Below are 18,789 nucleotides of genomic sequence, written 5' to 3'. Positions count from 1 at the left end.
AGAAACACACACACAAAACTGTATTAAATCTAGTTCAGAGGCCCAAAACTGAGACAGTAGACAAGTAGTTATTCTGTAGTTTATACAAGTACACATAGTGGGCAAACATTCATACTAGTCATCCCACCTGTCACTGTGAGGTGAGTCTCTCAGAGAGTCGTAGGAGTCTCCATACTGCAGGCTGGCTCCCTCAGAACAGCCCCAGTAGGCGGCCCTCCGTGCCCGTGCCTCCATGCAGGTCGGGCTGCTGCATTTACTGGTGCCCACTGATGAGGAGAGCGCCCCCGACTGGCAGTCTGAGTTCATACTGTCTGTCCTCTCTATACTCCACGTCCGCTCCTCATGTCTACGGGGAGAGGGGAGAGAGAGAAACAGAGATAGAAGTAAGTAACGAGAGGGCTTTATGAAATTTCTGAGCAACAGAAATGTCCTGACGTGTGTGTGCTTGTGTGTGTGTCTATGTGTGTGTGTGCTTGTGCTTGTGTGTGTGTCTATGTGTGTGTGTGTCTATGTGTGTGTGTGTGTCTATGTGTGTGTGTGTGTCTATGTGTGTGTGTGTGTCTATGTATGTGTATGCCACTACAGCACCTGGAGTTGTGGGAGACTGTAGATGAGTGGTGGGATCTGGTGGACATTCGGCTTCCTGCGTAGTTTACAGTTTCTTCTGGTCCATGCTGTATAATACTACACTCTGTGGTAGGAGCGTTCTTTGAGATGTACTGTGAAAGGAAGAGAGAGATATGCATTTGGGAGCTGTATAGGTATGGGCGATATGGCAATCTGTTTCTCTCTCCCACGGCTTGCAGACAGTCCTGGCTCTAGACGTATGCTGTGTCGGCAGGCTTCCGGCCAAACTGGAATAAGAACGTGTTATAACACCCGTTACAATCAAAATAATTCTGTTTCTGAGCCTGAGGTATCTTGTAGGCCCTGTACACACTCAGTTTGTACAACTGGTGTACAATGCATTTGTCAAAACAATTGTGATCCAACGGAAGGTTCGTCTGCGCAAAAGTGTTTACACAGCGGTTGTGGAGACACCGCAAGTGTTTTTATGCAGACAAACTCTCTGTAGTATAACAGAAATAACCATTGTATCACAACCGTTGTGTCAAATGTGTTGTACATCAGTTATACAACCTGAGTGTGTACGGGGCTGTAGTGACTCACGTCCACCATGGGGATCTCTTCGGGCCCTGGCCCAGGGTGGTTGGGACCGTTAGCCAGCATGCGGTTGGGCTGCTCCACACACTGGTTCTGGTTGACGTTCTGGTTCAGGTGGCCATGTATCTTCTTCCTCTGTTTCCTGTAGGACATATGCAAGAAAAAGTGTAATGTGTTATTGTTCTAGAAGACATTGAGGAAGATAGTAGATAAGAACAGAAAAAGTTGATCAGAAAATGTATATAAATACAAACTACAGTTTGACAGGAATGCACTCATTTTACAAATTCTGTTCTGTCTGTCATTGAAATATCGGGCTTCAAACATTAACACGTTTAAAAAAATATATATAATTAGTTAGTAAAGCTCATCTAAGAAGTTTAAAAGCTTAATTTCTGACTGTGACATTGTAGCTGTGATCACTGGCAGTCAGTGAATGCCTCCTGGGCTCTGTGAGGAACTGGTTGAAATCATTTCAACCAGTTATGCCCGGCTGGGTGGGCTCTGTACAGTACCAGTACGTACTTGGTTTTGCAGTATGCCACCACACAGACCATGCCCACTACCAACAGTGCCACACAGATGCCTGTGATGGTCAACACCCGCCGCTGGTACAGCTCCTCTGCCTCTGTGAACAAACCACACACACACACACACACACACACACACACACACACACACACACACACACACACACACACACACACACACACACACACACACACACACACACACACACACACACACACACACACACACACACACACACACACACACACGTGTGAGCGCTACTCTACGGAAATAATCAAACAAAATCTAACTCAGCACCTCCTCTTTCCCTCCATACTCATCACTAACCTCTAACCTCCCTGAAAGTAACCAATCGTCTTTCTCCTCCAGCTTAGTAGTGCTAACCTTAGACAAAACAAAAACTAACCATGATGGTACCAACCCCGTAGGCTAACAGTGGCTTAGCCACAACATAGACTGTTTCAGTCAGAGTGGTGCTTATATTTATCCTGTTTCATACATGTACAAGTGTGTAACAGTTCAACAGTTCAACAATAGTAGACTCTTTTTTTTACTGGCAATGTTTGCTTCTGTAGGCTTACTGTATGTCAAGTTCAAACAATCTCTCAGAAACTAGGCCTCATCCTACATAGACCTATATGTTGCAATGTGTGGTTGGTCTGGATTCCTCCTCTGCTTTCCCTACGTGCACAAATGTACCACAATGTCTATGGAATGTATGTCAAAGAGGTCTAAGGACACATGCCTGTATGATGGAATCAGATGAAAAGCATTTTAGAGCAAAAACAACACAATGGTTTGGGGATATTCATAAAACTCACCGCCAACTAAATAAACACCTTTAAATTGACCAGAGAATGCACAAATATAAAACACAGATAACTCACAATCCCCATATGTTAACAAGGGAAATATATTGTAGCTTTTGCATGAGAGTTATCATTATTTTTCAAGGTTAAATGTGGGTTTCTGATCTTTTTTTGTCAGTTAAAAAGTGTAGCTAGTGTGAATCTCTGTTGTCATGGTGAAGCTTTATGAAAACCTCCCTGTCAGGTGTTCTGATGGCATTTAAATGACCAATGAGCAGAAGGCTCGTTGTGGTGGAACATTGTCAGCAGATAAGTCACAATGACAGAGGAAAACAAACAGAACATGGGGAGAGAGGGAACGAAAGAAAGAAAGAGTGGACAAAGGAAGATGAAAGGTGGAGACGGCCAGATAGTGGAGGAAGATTGTCTGGGAAGGTGTGTGTGTGTGTGTGTGTGTGTGTGTGTGTGTGTGTGTGTGTGTGTGTGTGTGTGTGTGTGTGTGTGTGTGTGTGTGTGTGTGTGTGTGTGTGTGTGTGTGTGTGTGTGTGTGTGTGTGTGTGTGTGTGTGTGTGTGTGTGTGTGTGTGTGTGTGTGTGTGTGTGTGTGTGTGTGTGTGTGTGTGGGGGGGTCTAAAATGGGGTGGTGATGGGGTCTTAGTGCTAAAGGTCGGGGAAGGGGTGCTGTATAGAGAGCCTTAGCCAAGCATTGTATGTGTGTCACAGAAGAGGGTACTGATAGGGGAAGGGATTGGTGGTTGGCTGCTACTGAAGGAGCTAGGTCACTATCACTTACAGGAGCCTCTGATTCAATGCCAATCAACTGGGTCATGGTAGACCTACCACAGCTGTCTGTCTTATGAGACACGGGCTATTTTCTCAGGTGTGGTGTTACTGATAACCACCAGCGAATTTCTGTCAAGTTTGTCTCTCTGACTCAAAAGTACACAATTTAAAATGAATTTTGCCTCACTCAGGTAAAGATATTGTGCCTGCATTGTAATATCTTCTACTTATATGTTCCTCTCGGGCATCAACATGTCTGTGGCTTTGCCGTCTCCCTCTCTACAGTAATATTTTGGAGTGTACTACAAAGCATAGTTTCTAGGTTTTCTATAACTGAGAGAGAGGGCTAGCATGCATGCAGAGGGACAAGTGTCTTTGGACCAGGTAGGTTAGCGGGCGAGTGACAGATCGACAGATCAGAGAAGAGCTACTGGTTCTAGAGAGATGGTAGTAGTAATGTGTGACTGTGAGAGGATCTTGGCAACTATTAAAATTAATAATATACATTCAAATGAATAATTGTTCCATACCCATAAATTCAATTCCAAGATGCTCTGCCAACGCAGAAAGTTGGACACAATGAAAAAGGAAAGAGAAAAAGTTTCAGATAGTGATCGTCTACATTGGAACATAGATATATAGTAGTAGATACTAAACCATGAGGTTAGTATGGAATCTTTCGGTGACATAACAATCGTGATTAGCAGGTGTCACGTCCAGTAACAGACAGACAACGCGGACAGCCGCGGCTCTGTGACCCCAGAAACGAAAGAAAAGGAAAGAAAGAAGCATAACTAATAAAAGAGAGAGGGAAGCAGGCAGGAGACATGCAGAGACAGAGACAGCCACTTCACTTACTGCCATATTTACTAGACCTCATTTCTGGGGTAAACATATTTTGTTTTGTGTGGATAAAATCAAAGAAAAAAGAAAGGAAAAAAGCAGTGTGTTACTTTCCAACGTAAAAACACAGTATTGTAGATGTTGGTTGGCACAGAAATGGGAACAGCTTTGTAGGTCGACAGATTAATGACAAGTTGTAATTGTGTCCTATTGTTTCTTGTGTTATATCACTTTATCGCTCGGACACCTTTCATCTGAAATTATTATGATCAAATATGACAAAGGTGTTTTCTATCAGCACAGCATGAGCAATAGCACTAGTAAGATATGTGTGTTTCTTAACTTGGTATGATGTGAATCGTGCCATCAATGATAGCTTAAAGATGTTTTTTTAACCATATTTATGCATGCATATATAGATATATACAATACTGTATGTACAGGTAACTGCCAAAAGAAAGGAAACAGTTGAGTAAATGAGGGATACAAAGTATATTGAAAGCAGGTGCTTCCCCACAGCTGTGGTTCCTGAGTTAATAAAGCAATTAACATCCTATCATGCTTAGGGTCATGTATAAAAAAATATTTTTGGCTACCATGGCTATGCTCCTATAGGATGACAATGCCCCCATCCACAAGGCACGAGTGGTCACTGAATGGGTTGATGAGCATGACAATGATGTAAACCATACGCCATGGCCGTCTCAGTCACCAGATCTCAACCCAATTGAAGACTTATGGGAGATTCTGGAGCGGCGCCTGAGACAGCATTTTTCGCCACCATCAACACAAGATACTTGTAGAATATATGCCAAGGTGCATTGAAACTATTCTGGCTCGTGGTGCCCAACTCCCTATTAAGACACTTTATGTTGGTGTTTCCTTTATTTTGGCAATTAACTGTATATTCATATTGTGCTCCAAGTCCCCATTAGCTGTTCTCTAGTCTTAAACCAACAATGACAAACCCGTTCAAAGTGCTCTTCTCATCTATGTGGCCTACTAGTGGCAAGGAAACAGTCAAACGTTTGGACACACCTACTCATTCAAGGGTTTTTCTTTATTTGTGCTATTTTCTACATTGTAGACATCAAAACTATGAAATAACATATGGAATCATATAGTAACCCAAAAAATGTTAAACAAATCAAAATATATTTTAGATTCTTCAAAGTAGCCACCCTTTGCCTTCATGGCAGCTTCGTACACTCTTGGCATTCTCTCAACCAGCTTCACCTGGAATGCTTTTCCAACAGTCTGAAGGAGTTCCCACATATGCTGAGCACTTTTTGGCTGCTTTTCCTTCCCTTTGCGGTCCAACTCATCCCAAACCATCTCAATTGGGTTGAGGTCGGGTGATTGTGGAGGCCAGGTCATCTGATGCAGCACTTTCCTTCTTGGTCAAATAGCCCTTACACAGCCTGGTGGTGTGTTGAGTCATTGTCCTGTAGAAAAACAAATGATAGTCACACTAAGCGCAAACCAAATGGGATGGCGTATCGCTGCAGAATGCTGTGGTAGCCATGCTGGTTAAGTGTGCCTTGAATTCAAAATAAATCACAGACAGTGTCACCAGCAAAGCACCCCCACGCCATCACACCTCCTCCTCCATGCTTCACGGTGGGCACGACCACACATGTGGAGATCATCCGTTCACCTACTCTGCGTCTCACAAAGACATGATGGTTGGAACCAAAAATCTCAATTAGGACAGATTTCCACCGGTCTAACGTCCATTGCTCGTGTTTCTTGGCCCAAGCAAGTCTTTTCTTCTTAATGATGTCCTTTAGTGGTGGTTTCTTGGCAGCAATTCGACCATGGAGGCCTGATTCACAGAGTCTCCTTTGAACAGTTGATGTTGAGATATGTCTGTTGAACTCTGTGAAGCATTTTTTTGGCCTGCAGTTTTTGAGTCTGGTAACTCTAATGAACTTATCCTCTGCAGCAGAGGTAACTCTGGGTCTTCCTTTCCTGTAACAGTCCTCATGAGAGCCAGTTTCATCATAGCGCTTGATCTTTTTTTGCGACTGAAATTCTGGATTGATTTACCTTCATGTCTTAAAGTATTGATGAACTGTCGTTTCTCTTGGATTATTTGAGCTGTTCTTGCCATAATATGAACTTGGTCTTTTACCAAATAGGGCTATTTTCTGTATACCACCCCTACCTTGTCACAACACAACTGATTGGCTAAAATGCATCAAGAAGGAAAGAAATTCCACAAATTAATTTTTAACAAGCCACACCTGTTAATTGAAAATCATTCCAGGTGACTACCTCATGAAGCTGGTTGAGAGAATGCCAAGAGTGTGCAAATCTGTCATCATGGCAAACGGTGGCAACTTGGAAGAATATGAAATATAAAATATTTTTTGATTTGTATAACACTTTTTTTTACTGCATGATTCCATGTGTGTTATTTAATAGTTTCATGTCTTCATTACTTTCTACAATGTAGAAAATAGTAAAAACAAATAAAAACCCTTTAATGAGTAGATGTGTCCAAACTTTTGACCAGTACTGTAGTTACCTGAACATGGTAAACAGGACATTGATGGGGCAAACAAACCAAGCATTTTAATGATTTGAATATAAGAACTAGCTTAGGATGAGCTCTCTGGATGAAACATTATGACAATGGGTTATCAGTTGCCCATTTGCAGCAAAACTACTGGCTACTTCACTAACATCTCGTCAGAACATCACAGATAACTACCGGTCTTCGTATCAAGAATTGCCTCAAGCCATCCAAGCTGCATATCAGGTGAACCCTGTATATTCCATTCAATGTATCATCATCCAATCTCTGCTGCAGCTTACTGTGTAGCATATGATCAGGAGGACATGCATAGAGACCTATATGTTAACTCTGCTGTCTGTTTCTCTGCATGCCCCTCTGTCTATTAATGAGGGGTCTACTGGTTAAGTCCCTGTGTAAAGGACCAGCACGATGGACAACAGAGGAAGGGATAGACACAAAGGCATGCACATACAGTGCCTTGCAAAAATATTCATCCCCTTGGCATTTTTACTATTTTGTTGCATTATAACCTGTAATATTTGGATTTCATGTAATGGACATACACAAAATAGTCCAAATTGGTGAAGTGAAATGAAAAAAAATGCTTGTTTCATAAAATGTAAAAACAATTAAAAAAGCAAAAGACGTATTCACCCTCTTTGCTATTAAACCCCTAAATAAGATCTGGTGCAGCCAATTACCTTCAGAAGTCACATAATTAGTTAAATAAAGTCCACCTGTGTGCAATCTAAGTGTCACATGATCTGTCACATGATCTCAGTATATATACACCTGTTCTGAAAGGCCCTAGAGTCTGCAACACCACTAAGCAAGGGGCACCACCAAGCAAGCGGCACCATGAAGACCAAGGAGCTCTCCAAACAGGTCAGGGACAAAGTTGTGGAGAAGTACAGATTGGGTTGGGTTCGGGTTGGGTTATAAAAAAATTATCTGAAACTTTGAACATCCCACGGAGCACCATTAAATCCATTATTGAAAAAAATTGAACGAATATGGCACCACAACAAACCTGACAAGAGGGGGGCCGCCCACCAAAACTCACGGACCAGGCAAGGAAGGCATTAATCAGAGGCAACAAAGAGATCAAAGATAACCCTGAGGGAGCTGCAAAGCTCCACAGCGGAGAGAGGAGTATCTGTCCATAGGACCACTTTAAGTCGTATTCTCCACTGAGCTGGGCTTTATGGAAGAGTGGCCAGGAAAAAGCCATTGCTTAAAGAGAAGAATAAGCAAACACGTTTGGTGATCGCCAAAATCGCATGTGGGATTCTCCCCAAACATTTGGAAGAAGGTAATCTGGTCAGATGAGACTAACATTTTTGGCCATCAAGGAAAACGCTAAGTCTGGCGCAAACCCAACACCTCTTATCACCCCAAGAACACCATCCCCACAGTGAAGCATGGTGGTGGCAGCATCATGCTTTTGTTTTTCATCGGCAGGGACTGGGTAACTGGTCAGAACAGAAGGAATGATGGATGGCACTAAATACAGGGAAATTCTTGAGGGAAACCTGTTTCAGTCTTCCAGAGATTTTAGACTGGGCCGGAGGTTCCCCTTCCAGCAGGACAATGACCCTAAGCATACTGTTAAACAACACTCAAGTGGTTTAAGGGGAAACATTTAAATGTCTTGGAATGGCCTAGTCAAAGCCCAGACCTCAATCGAATTGAGGATCTGTGGTATGACTTAAAGATTGCTGTACACCAGCGGAACTCATCCAACTTGAAGGAGCTGGAGCAGTTTTGCCTTGAAGAATGGACAAAAATCCCAGTGGCTAGATGTGCCAACCTTACAGAGACATACCCCAAGAGACTTGCAGCTGTAATTGCTGCAAAAGGTGTCTCTACAAAGTATTCACTTTGGGGGGAAGGGGGGTGAATAATTATGCACGTTCAAGTTTTTTATATTTTTTGTCATATTTCTTGTTTGTTTCACAATAAAAAAGATTTAGCATCTTCAAAGTGTTAGGCATGCTGTGTAAATTAAATGATACAAACCCCCCAAAAATCTATTTTAATTTGAGGTTGTAAGGCAACAAAATAGGAAAAATACCAAGGGGGTTGAATACTCTCGCAAGCCACTGTACACACTCACGCACACACACACACACACACACACACACACACACACACACACACACACACACACACACACACACACACACACACACACACACACACACACACACACACACACACACACACACACACACACACACACACACACACACACACACACACACACACACACACACATAGGTATCGCCCTCCAGAGCATGCAGCAGCGTCCCAATGAGGAAGACAGACAGACAGACAGACAGACAGACAGACAGACAGACAGACAGACAGACAGACAGACAGACAGACAGACAGACAGACAGACAGACAGACAGACAGACAGACAGACAGACAGACAGACAGACAGACAGACAGGAGGAAATGAACATACTGTAGAAACCTGCCATGACGGATTTTTGACAGCGATCACCTGTATAGTCATTTGGACACCTGATGGGGGAAACAAGCCACAGAAGGAGAAGAGGGAGGGAGGGAAAAGAGGAAGAGGGGGAGGGAGAGGAGGCGAAGGAGGAAGTACATATAAGGGAAAGGAGGGAGGGAGAGAGTAAGGGAGGGAGGGAGGTAGAGAGAAATGGAGGGAGGGAGAGAGCAAGGGAGGGAGCGAGGTAGAGAGAAATGGAGGGAGTGAGAGAGAGAGCGAGGGAGGGAGGGAGGGAGGGAAGGAAGGAAGGAAGGAAGGAAGGAAGGAAGGAAGGAAGGAAGGAAGGAAGGAAGGAAGGAAGGAAGGAGAGAGCAAGAGAGGAAGGGAGGAAGAGAGCAAGAAAGGTAGGGATGGAGGGAAGGAAAAGGTTGGAGGAAGGGAGAAAGAAAGTGAGAGCGGGAGGGAGGGAGGGAGGAAGAAAGGGAGGGCAGGAGAGAGCAAAAAAGGGAGGGAGGGAGGCAGGGAAGGAAGGAAGGAAGGAAGGAGGGAGGGAGGGAGGGAGGGAGGAAAAAGGGAGGAGAGGAGGGAAGGGAAGGAGAGATAAAGATAGGGAGGGAGGGACACAAGAGAGCAGAGAACATGGAGTTAGAAACAGAGCACAGCCTAATAGTATTTGTCAGAGGTAGAGGGTAGAGCGTTATGCCATTGCTATGTCATCATTACTATGGCATCATCGCTATGACATCATTGCACGCTATGACATCATCACATGTGAAAGGCTGGAAGATGTGGACCTGCTGGGAGGTGGAACAGGAGGAGTCGGAGCTAAAAGCATATCAGCAGAAACACCCACTACAGATTACTGATTGACAGGGTTTGTTTCCCGAGATGCACTTTCAAAGAGTTTGGGCTTAAAAAACTGCAAAGGCATAGTCTGCAAGGAAGCACCCCTTTGCTGAAGGACTCATAGACATCTAGGAGAGAAAGGTGGGGGATTGGAGTATACATGGGATGTCCAAGTTTTTACACTTACCGTACTGTAACTATAATGTAACTACACTGTAACTACAGTGTGTGAGTCCAGGCAGCATAATACTCCCTAACACATACATATGCTGATCCCTGATGCTCTAAAACAGCATTCAATTGAACTAGTCTCACAGGGTCTGAATATTCATAACATGCATAAAACTGTACAGGATATATTTTTTCCCTCATATAGTACCAAAGAGAAAACTTCACTGTGCATTTTGGATCAATTAAAGAAAGAACCTCTTCCTTGGAAGAGAAGAGCCCACTCAGCAATTTCCCATGCAGTTATAAATAGAGACACTGAGGCAGCATGCAAGCCCATGCTAGGACATCGCCTCTCTCTCTCTCTTCCTCTCACTATCTCCATCTCTCTATCTCATCCCTCTCTCTTTCTCTTCCTCTCACTATCTCATCCCCCCTCTCTCTCTTCCTCTCACTATCTCACCCCCCCTCTCTCTTCCTCTCACTATCTCCATCTCTCTATCTCACCCCCTCTCTCTCTTCCTCTCACTATCTCCATCTCTCCATCTCATCCCCTCCTCTCTCTCTCTTCCTCTCACTATCTCCATCTCTCTATCTCACCCCCCTCTCTCTTCCTCTCACTATCTCCATCTCTCTATCTCATCCCCCCTCTCTATTTCTTCCCCTCTTTTTGTCAGCCCTGTGAACAAGACAAATAAAAAGGAAACAGTCTCCACAGAGATATAAACATCTCTCTTTTAAAAAAAGCATTCATCTGAATGAAATAAAATGGCATTCCTTCATTTCTCTCTGATGCTAAAGAGGGAATGGGATTTGTCTGAGGGCTGCTAACCTCTAGCATACAATGGCAGTGCCACACCATAGCCTGCGCTAGTCTGCTTGGTTCATTCAGAACAGAGCTGATCCTTCTAAACAGACCGACATCTAGGCTAAGAGAGAACACAACATAACTCTAACTCTGTCTTTGTTTCTCTACTCTGTCACACATAACTCTAACTCTGTCCCTCTGCACACAACTCAGACACACAACTCAGGATCAGGAAGCACTATTTACAACCCCTAATTCACCGGCAACATGACTGGATACACGTCTGCCTCCTACAGCCTGACAGAGTACAGTGTTCTGTGTAGGTTAGGGTATCAGCCAGCCAAGCACCCAAACACCTCAAGATATTTTGTTAGGCTGTCTGTCACAGTATGAAACGGAACAATTTTAGGCTGTCTGTCTGTGGGGCCTTGTTCACCTGGGAAAATGTCTTTCATCTCTAGTATTGCTTGTTTGCTAACACATTGTTAAACAGCATGCAGCCATTCATACAACGAGCTGGAGATATATTAGAGGGATAGGGAAAGAGAGGGAGAGAGAGCAAGAGAAAGAAGGAGAAATAGATGGAGGGAAAGACACCTAGATGTCGAGAAGCGGACAGATCAGAGATGGAGGAAAGATGGATGTTTGTCGAGAGCAAGAGAAACAGGGGTGAAGGGAGAAGAAGAAGAATGAGTTTACAATCAACAGGGAAGCCTTTAATGTTGCACCCAGACTAATCCTTGAGAGGATCATTTACAATGAACGTGATGACACTTGGCATTTCGTGTCTGGAGAAGGAGATTGGCGATTGGGTTAACAAGGTGAACAACACACAGCTGAAGCCACATAGTGATAGACAGAGCAGGAGGACAGGACCCCTCACTTACTTGCATGACAGTTGGTTTATACCGTGTATGAAATAACAGTCTCCACCGTTCACACAGTACGACTTCTCTGTGTCGTTACAGCGCCGGGCATGACTCGAGCCTGGAGACAGAGTAGTGGTCACTATGGAGGAGAGAGAGAAAGAGTAGTGGTCACTATGGAGGAGAGAGAGTAAGAGTAGTGGTCACTATGGAGGAGAGAGAGTAAGAGTAGTGGTCACTATGGAGGAGAGAGAGTAAGAGTAATGGTCACTATGGAGGAGAGAGAGTAAGAGTAGTGGTCACTATGGAGGAGAGAGAGTAAGAGTAGTGGTCACTATGGAGGAGAGAGAGTAAGAGTAGTGGTCACTATGGAGGAGAGAAAGTAAGAGTAGTGGTTACTATGGAGGAGAGAGAGTAAGAGGAGTGGTCACTATAGAGGAGAGAAAGTAAGAGTAGTGGTCACTATGGAGGAGAGAGAGTAAGAGTAATGGTCACTATGGAGGAGAGAGAGTAAGAGTAGTGGTCACTATGGAGGAGAGAGAGTAAGAGTAGTGGTCACTATGGAGGAGAGAGAGTAAGAGTAGTGGTCACTATGGAGGAGAGAAAGTAAGAGTAGTGGTTACTATGGAGGAGAGAGAGTAAGAGGAGTGGTCACTATGGAGGAGAGAAAGTAAGAGTAGTGGTCACTATGGAGGAGAGAGAGTAAGAGTAATGGTCACTATGGAGGAGAGAGAGTAAGAGTAGTGGTCACTATGGAGGAGAGAGAGTAAGAGTAGTGGTCACTATGGAGGAGAGAGAGTAAGAGTAGTGGTCACTATGGAGGAGAGAGAGTAAGAGTAGTGGTCACTATGGAGGAGAGAGAGTAAGAGTAGTGGTCAGCAAGGAAGAGGGGGAGCGTGGCGGTAACTAAGAAAGAGAAGGAAAGTGTAGAGGTAACTATGGAAGAAGGGTAATAAATGGTTACTAAGTAAGAAAGGGAAAGAATGTTGTGGTTACTAAGGAAGAGAGAAAGAGAATGTCTGGTCTTTACCAAAGAAGAGAGGAAGAGAATGTCTGGTCTTTACCAAAGAAGAGAGGAAGAGAATGTCTGGTTGTCAAAGAAAACAGAGCATGGTGGTTGTCAAGAACAAAAAGTATGTGGTAGTTAATGAAGAAGGTGGAAAGATTGTGAACGTTATAGAATAGTAAGAACATCATACTGTAGATAGAGGATGGTGTGTCTGTGGACTCACGGCTCTGCACACTGATGCTGCTCGTAGTGCTCTCCTGGCCCAGCATGTTCTCAACCACACACGTGTAGTTCCCAGAATCCTCCAGCCTCGCTCGGTTGATCTGGACCTTGGAGTTTTTCCTTCAGAGAATGAGAGAGGAAGAGAGAATGAGAGAGGAAGAGAGAAGGAGAGAGAAATGGAGTGAGAGAGAGAGAGAGAGAGAAATGGAGTGAGAGAGAGAGAGAAATAGAGTGAGAGAGAGAAGGAGAGAGAGAGAGAGAAATGGAGTGAGAGAGAGAAGGAGAGAGAGAGAAATGGAGTGAGAGAGAGAAGGAGAGAGAGAGAGAAATGGAGTGAGAGTGATTCATTTGAGTCAATATGAATGCTTGTTCAAAACAGAAAATTAAGTGTCTATAGTGTCTATTTTGGAGTGTCTTTGTTATGCGTTTGAATGTGTAACTGGAGGTTGGCTGGTCTCTGAGACTCACTTATTGGTCTTGATTTTGACATCTTTTCCCCTCTGGAGCTCTCGGCCATCTTTATACCATCGGAAGGAGGGGCTGGGGTTCCCTGACGCCTCACACTTCAGATACAGCCTCTCCCCCTCCATTAGAGACTGGCCCCTCATCGGCCGCAACTTAGGGGCCACAGCTAGAGAGAGAGAGACAAAGAGAGAGAGTGAGAGAGACGAGAGTGAGAGAGACAAAAGAGAGAGAGAGAGGGGGGTGGGAGGGGTTACGGATAGAGTATTTATTAGGATCCCCATAAGCTACTCTTCCTGGGGTCCAAACAAGATTAAAACAATCACTTCACAACAAAACACAAAAACAGCCTACATCATAAATATCACAATACATCATAGAAGACATTATTACATTATTACTCTAATATTACACATCTACAATATAAAGACCCCAGTACCACAATATCATAACATTATAGTGTGTGTGTATGTGTGTGTGTGTGTGTGTGTGTGTGTGTGTGTGTGTGTAGAGTGCGTGTGTGTGTGTGTGTGTGTGTGTGTGTGTGTGTGTGTGTGTGTGTGTGTGTGTGTGTGTGTGTGTGTGTGTGTGTGTGTGTGTGTGTGTGTGTGTGTGTGTGTGTAGAGTGCATGTGTGTATGTGTGTGTGTGTGTGTGTGTGTGTGTGTGCGTGTGTGTGTGTGTGTGTGTGTGTGTGTGTGTGTGTGTGTGTGTGTGTGTGTGTGTGTGTGTGTGTGTGTGTGTGTGTGTGTGTGTGTGTGTGTGTGTGTGTGTGCGTGTGCGTATGCGTATGCGTATGCGTATGCTTATGCGTGTGTGTGTGTTTGTATTTGTGTGTGTGTGCCTCTTCACAGTCCGCAATGTGCTGTGAGGTGTTGTTTCATCTGTTTTTTAGATCTGATTTTACTGCTCGCTTGAGTTACTTGATGTGGAAAAGAGTTCAGATCTAGCCATAGCACTGTAACATCCACTTTGAAGGTTTTAAATTATATTCACTGTGCCCTGGATAGGAAGCTGCATTATATATCTGTGTTCACAGACTTGTTAAAGGTGTTTGACACCGAGAACCACACCTTCTTGGTGCACAGACTGAATTGTGTTGGCATTACTGGTCATGCTCTGGAGTGGTTTGTGAACTTGCTATTAGATCGAACCCAGTGTGTTAAGGCAGACGGTTGTAAGTCGTTTGTGCTCGGGTGTGCCTCAAGGATCAATTTTAGGTCCCCTATAGTTTCTAATTCATGTCAACAACATTGGGAGACATATTCAGACAGCTGATGTAATTTTGTACGCAGATGACATTGTTTTCTAGTCAAGTAGCAGCAGTTTGACACTGTTCTCTATTCAAGTGGCAGCAGTTTGACACCGTTCTCTATTCAAGTAGCATAAGTTTGACACTGTTCTCTAGTCAAGTGGCGAGGTTTGACACAGTTCTCTATTCAAGTGGCAGCAGTTTGACACTGTTTTCTAGTCAAGTGGCAGCAGTTTGACTCTGTTCTCTAGTCAAGAAACAGCAGTTTGACACTGTTCTCTAGTCAAGTGGCAGCAGTTTGACACTGTTCTCTAGTCAAGTGGCAGCAGTTTGACACTGTTCTCTAGTCAAGTAACAGCAGTTTGACACTGTTCTCTAGTCAAGTGGCAGCAGTTTGACACTGTTCTCTAGTCAAGTGGCAGCAGTTTGACACTGTTCTCTATTCAGGTGGCAGCAGTTTGACACTGTTCTCTATTCAAGTAACAGCAGTTTGACACTGTTCAATAGTCAAGTGGCAGCAGTTTGACACTGTTCTCTCGTCAAGTAACAGCAGTTTGATACTGTTCTCTATTCATGTGGCAGCAGTTTGACACTGTTCTCTATTCAAGTGGCACCAGTTTGACACTGTTCTCTATTCAAGTGGCAGCAGTTTGACTCTGTTCTCTAGTCAAGTGGCAGCAGTTTGACACTGTTCTCTATTCAAGTGGCAGCAGTTTGACACTGTTCTCTAGTCAAATAACAGCAGTTTGACACTCTTCTCTATTCAAGTGGCACCAGTTTGACACTGTTCTCTATTCAAGTGGCAGCAGTTTGACTCTGTTCTCTAGTCAAGTGGCAGCAGTTTGACACTGTTCTCTATTCAAGGGGCAGCAGTTTGACACTGTTCTCTATTCAAGTGGCAGCAGTTTGACACAGTTCTCTATTCAAGTGGCAGCAGTTTGACACTGTTCTCTATTCAAGTGGCAGCAGTTTGACACTTCTCTATTCAAGGGGCAGCAGTTTGACACTGTTCTCTATTCAAGTGGCAGCAGTTTGACACAGTTCTCTATTCAAGTGGCAGCAGTTTGACACTGTTCTCTAGTCAAGTAACAGCAGTTTGACACTGGTCTCTAGTCAAGTGGCAGCAGTTTGACACTGTTCTCTATTCAAGTGGCAGAAGTTTGACACTGTTTTCTAGTCAAGTTGTCATGTTTTGTCTTATATTGTCTTGTCATTTTGATTTCCCTTCTGTTCGTTTTCCCCCTGCTGGTCTTAAATGGTTCGTTCCCTTTTTTCTCTCTCCCTCCCTCTCTCTCTTCTCTCTATCGTTCCGTTCCTGCTCCCAGCTGTTCCTATTCCCCTAATCAATCATCTAATCTTTTCACACCTGTTCCGTATCTTGCCCTCTGATTAGAGTCCCTATTTCTCCCCTTGTCTTCCGTTTCTGTCCTGTCGGATCCTTGTATATTGTTCGCCGTGCTGTGTCTTTGTCTCGCCCTGTCGTGTCTTGTTTCCCTCAGATGCTGCGTGTGAGCAGGTGTCTGAGTCTGCTACGGTCGGTGCCTTCCCGAGGCAACCTACAGTTTATGGTCGAGTCTCCAGTCTGTCCTCGTCACTACGAGTGGAATTTAGTTTTTTATGTTTTGTTTTCTGCTCTGATTGTCCAGGAGTATTGCCTATTTCCTTTACTGGAATAAAGACTCTGTTTTCGCCAAGTCGCTTTTGGGTCCTCATTCACCTGCATAACACAAGTATAAGCATTTTGACTCAGTTCTCTAGTCAAGTAACAGCAGTTTGACACGGTTCTCTATTTAAGTGGCAGCAGTTTGACTCTGTTCTATATTCAAGTGGCAGCAGTTTGACACTGTTCTCTATTCAAGTGGCAGCAGTTTGACACTGTTCTCTAGTCAAGTAGCAGCAGTTTGACACAGTTCTCTAGTTGAGTGGCAGCAGTTTGACACGGTTCTCTAGTGGAGTGGCAGCAGTTTGACACTGTTCTCTATTCAAGGGGCAGCAGTTTGAAACTGTTCTCTATTCAAGTGGCAGCAGTTTGACACTGTTCTCTATTCAAGGGGCAGCAGTTTGACACTGTTCTCTATTCAAGGGGCAGCAGTTTGACACTGTTCTTTATTCAAGTGGCAGCAGTTTGACACAGTTCTCTATTCAAGTGGCAGCAGTTTGACACTGTTCTCTATTCAAGTGGCAGCAGTTTGACACTGTTCTTTATTCAAGTGGCAGCAGTTTGAAACTGTTCTCTATTCAAGTGGCAGCAGTTTGACACTGTTCTCTAGTAAAGTGGCAGCAATTTGACACTCTTCTCTATTCAGGTGGCAGCAGTTTGACACTGTTCTCTATTCAAGTTGCATAAGTTTGACACTGTTCTCTAGTCAAGTGGCGAGGTTTGACACAGTTCTCTATTCAAGTGGCAGCAGTTTGACACTGTTTTCTAGTCAAGTGGCAGCAGTTTGACTCTGTTCTCTAGTCAAGAAACAGCAGTTTGACACTGTTCTCTAGTCAAGTGGCAGCAGTTTGACACTGTTCTCTAGTCAAGTGGCAGCAGTTTGACACTGTTCTCTAGTCAAGTAACAGCAGTTTGACACTGTTCTCTAGTCAAGTGGCAGCAGTTTGACACTGTTCTCTATTCAAGTGGCAGCAGTTTGACACTGTTCTCTAGTCAAGTGGCAGCAGTTTGACACTGTTCTCAGCAGTTTGACACTGTTCTCTATTCAAGTGGCAGCAGTTTGACACTGTTCTCTATTCAAGTGGCAGCAGTTTGACACTGTTCTCTAGTCAAGTGGCAGCAGTTTGACACTGTTCTCTATTCAAGTGGCAGCAGTTTGACACTGTTCTCTAGTCAAATAACAGCAGTTTGACACTCTTCTCTATTCAAGTGGCACCAGTTTGACACTGTTCTCTATTCAAGTGGCAGCAGTTTGACTCTGTTCTCTAGTCAAGTGGCAGCAGTTTGACACTGTTCTCTATTCAAGGGCAGCAGTTTGACACTGTTCTCTATTCAAGTGGCAGCAGTTTGACACAGTTCTCTATTCAAGTGGCAGCAGTTTGACACTGTTCTCTATTCAAGTGGCAGCAGTTTGACACTTCTCTATTCAAGGGGCAGCAGTTTGACACTGTTCTCTATTCAAGTGGCAGCAGTTTGACACAGTTCTCTATTCAAGTGGCAGCAGTTTGACACTGTTCTCTATTCAAGTAGCAGCAGTTTGACACTGTTCTCTAGTCAAGTGGCAGCAGTTTGACACTGTTCTCTATTCAAGTGGCAGAAGTTTGACACTGTTTTCTAGTCAAGTAAAAGCATTTTGACTCTGTTCTCTAGTCAAGTAACAGCAGTTTGACACGGTTCTCTATTCAAGTGGCAGCAGTTTGACACTGTTCTCTATTCAAGTGGCAGCAGTTTGACACTGTTCTCTAGTCAAGTAGCAGCAGTTTGACACAGTTCTCTAGTTGAGTGGCAGCAGTTTGACACGGTTCTCTAGTGGAGTGGCAGCAGTTTGACACTGTTCTCTATTCAGCAGTTTGACACTGGCAGCAGTTTGAAACTGTTCTCTATTCAAGTGGCAGCAGTTTGACACTGTTCTCTATTCAAGGGGCAGCAGTTTGACACTGTTCTCTATTCAAGGGGCAGCAGTTTGACACTGTTCTTTATTCAAGTGGCAGCAGTTTGACACAGTTCTCTATTCCAGTGGCAGCAGTTTGACACTGTTCTCTATTCAAGTGGCAGCAGTTTGACACTGTTCTTTATTCAAGTGGCAGCAGTTTGAAACTGTTCTCTATTCAAGTGGCAGCAGTTTGACACTGTTCTCTAGTAAAGTGGCAGCAATTTGACACTCTTCTCTATTCAAGTGGCAGCAGTTTGACACTGTTCTCTATTCAAGTTGCAGCAGTTTGACACTGTTCTCTAGTCAAGTGGCAGCAGTTTGACACTGTTCTCTATTCAAGTGGCAGCAGTTTGACACTGTTCTCTATTCAAGTGGCAGCAGTTTGACACTGTTCTCTAGTCAAGTGGCAGCAGTTTGACACTGTTCTCTAGTCAAGTAAAAGCATTTTGACTC

At 44.0% G+C, this 18,789-nt stretch overlaps 1 protein-coding gene across 1 annotated transcript in view; it reads right to left on the bottom strand.

The window, feature by feature from the left end:
• Nucleotides 1-18,789, bottom strand: part of LOC123993590 (pro-neuregulin-2, membrane-bound isoform-like) — a 92,031-nt gene that overhangs the window by 1,695 nt on the left and 71,547 nt on the right. Inside the window, exons 2-10 of the mRNA XM_046295918.1 lie at nucleotides 13,499-13,661; nucleotides 13,032-13,150; nucleotides 11,821-11,941; nucleotides 9,121-9,179; nucleotides 3,817-3,840; nucleotides 1,690-1,792; nucleotides 1,171-1,306; nucleotides 589-719; nucleotides 128-346 (exon numbers count right to left, since the gene is read on the bottom strand). Of these exons, the coding sequence (XP_046151874.1) occupies nucleotides 128-346; nucleotides 589-719; nucleotides 1,171-1,306; nucleotides 1,690-1,792; nucleotides 3,817-3,840; nucleotides 9,121-9,179; nucleotides 11,821-11,941; nucleotides 13,032-13,150; nucleotides 13,499-13,661 (1,075 nt within the window). The remainder of the gene's footprint in view (nucleotides 1-127; nucleotides 347-588; nucleotides 720-1,170; nucleotides 1,307-1,689; nucleotides 1,793-3,816; nucleotides 3,841-9,120; nucleotides 9,180-11,820; nucleotides 11,942-13,031; nucleotides 13,151-13,498; nucleotides 13,662-18,789) is intronic.

The sequence above is a fragment of the Oncorhynchus gorbuscha genome, linkage group LG13, assembly GCF_021184085.1.
Source record: "Oncorhynchus gorbuscha isolate QuinsamMale2020 ecotype Even-year linkage group LG13, OgorEven_v1.0, whole genome shotgun sequence".
NCBI lineage: Eukaryota > Metazoa > Chordata > Actinopteri > Salmoniformes > Salmonidae > Oncorhynchus > Oncorhynchus gorbuscha.
The sequence above is the reverse complement of the archived record's forward strand: the minus strand, read 5'-3'. Positions and strand labels throughout refer to the sequence as shown.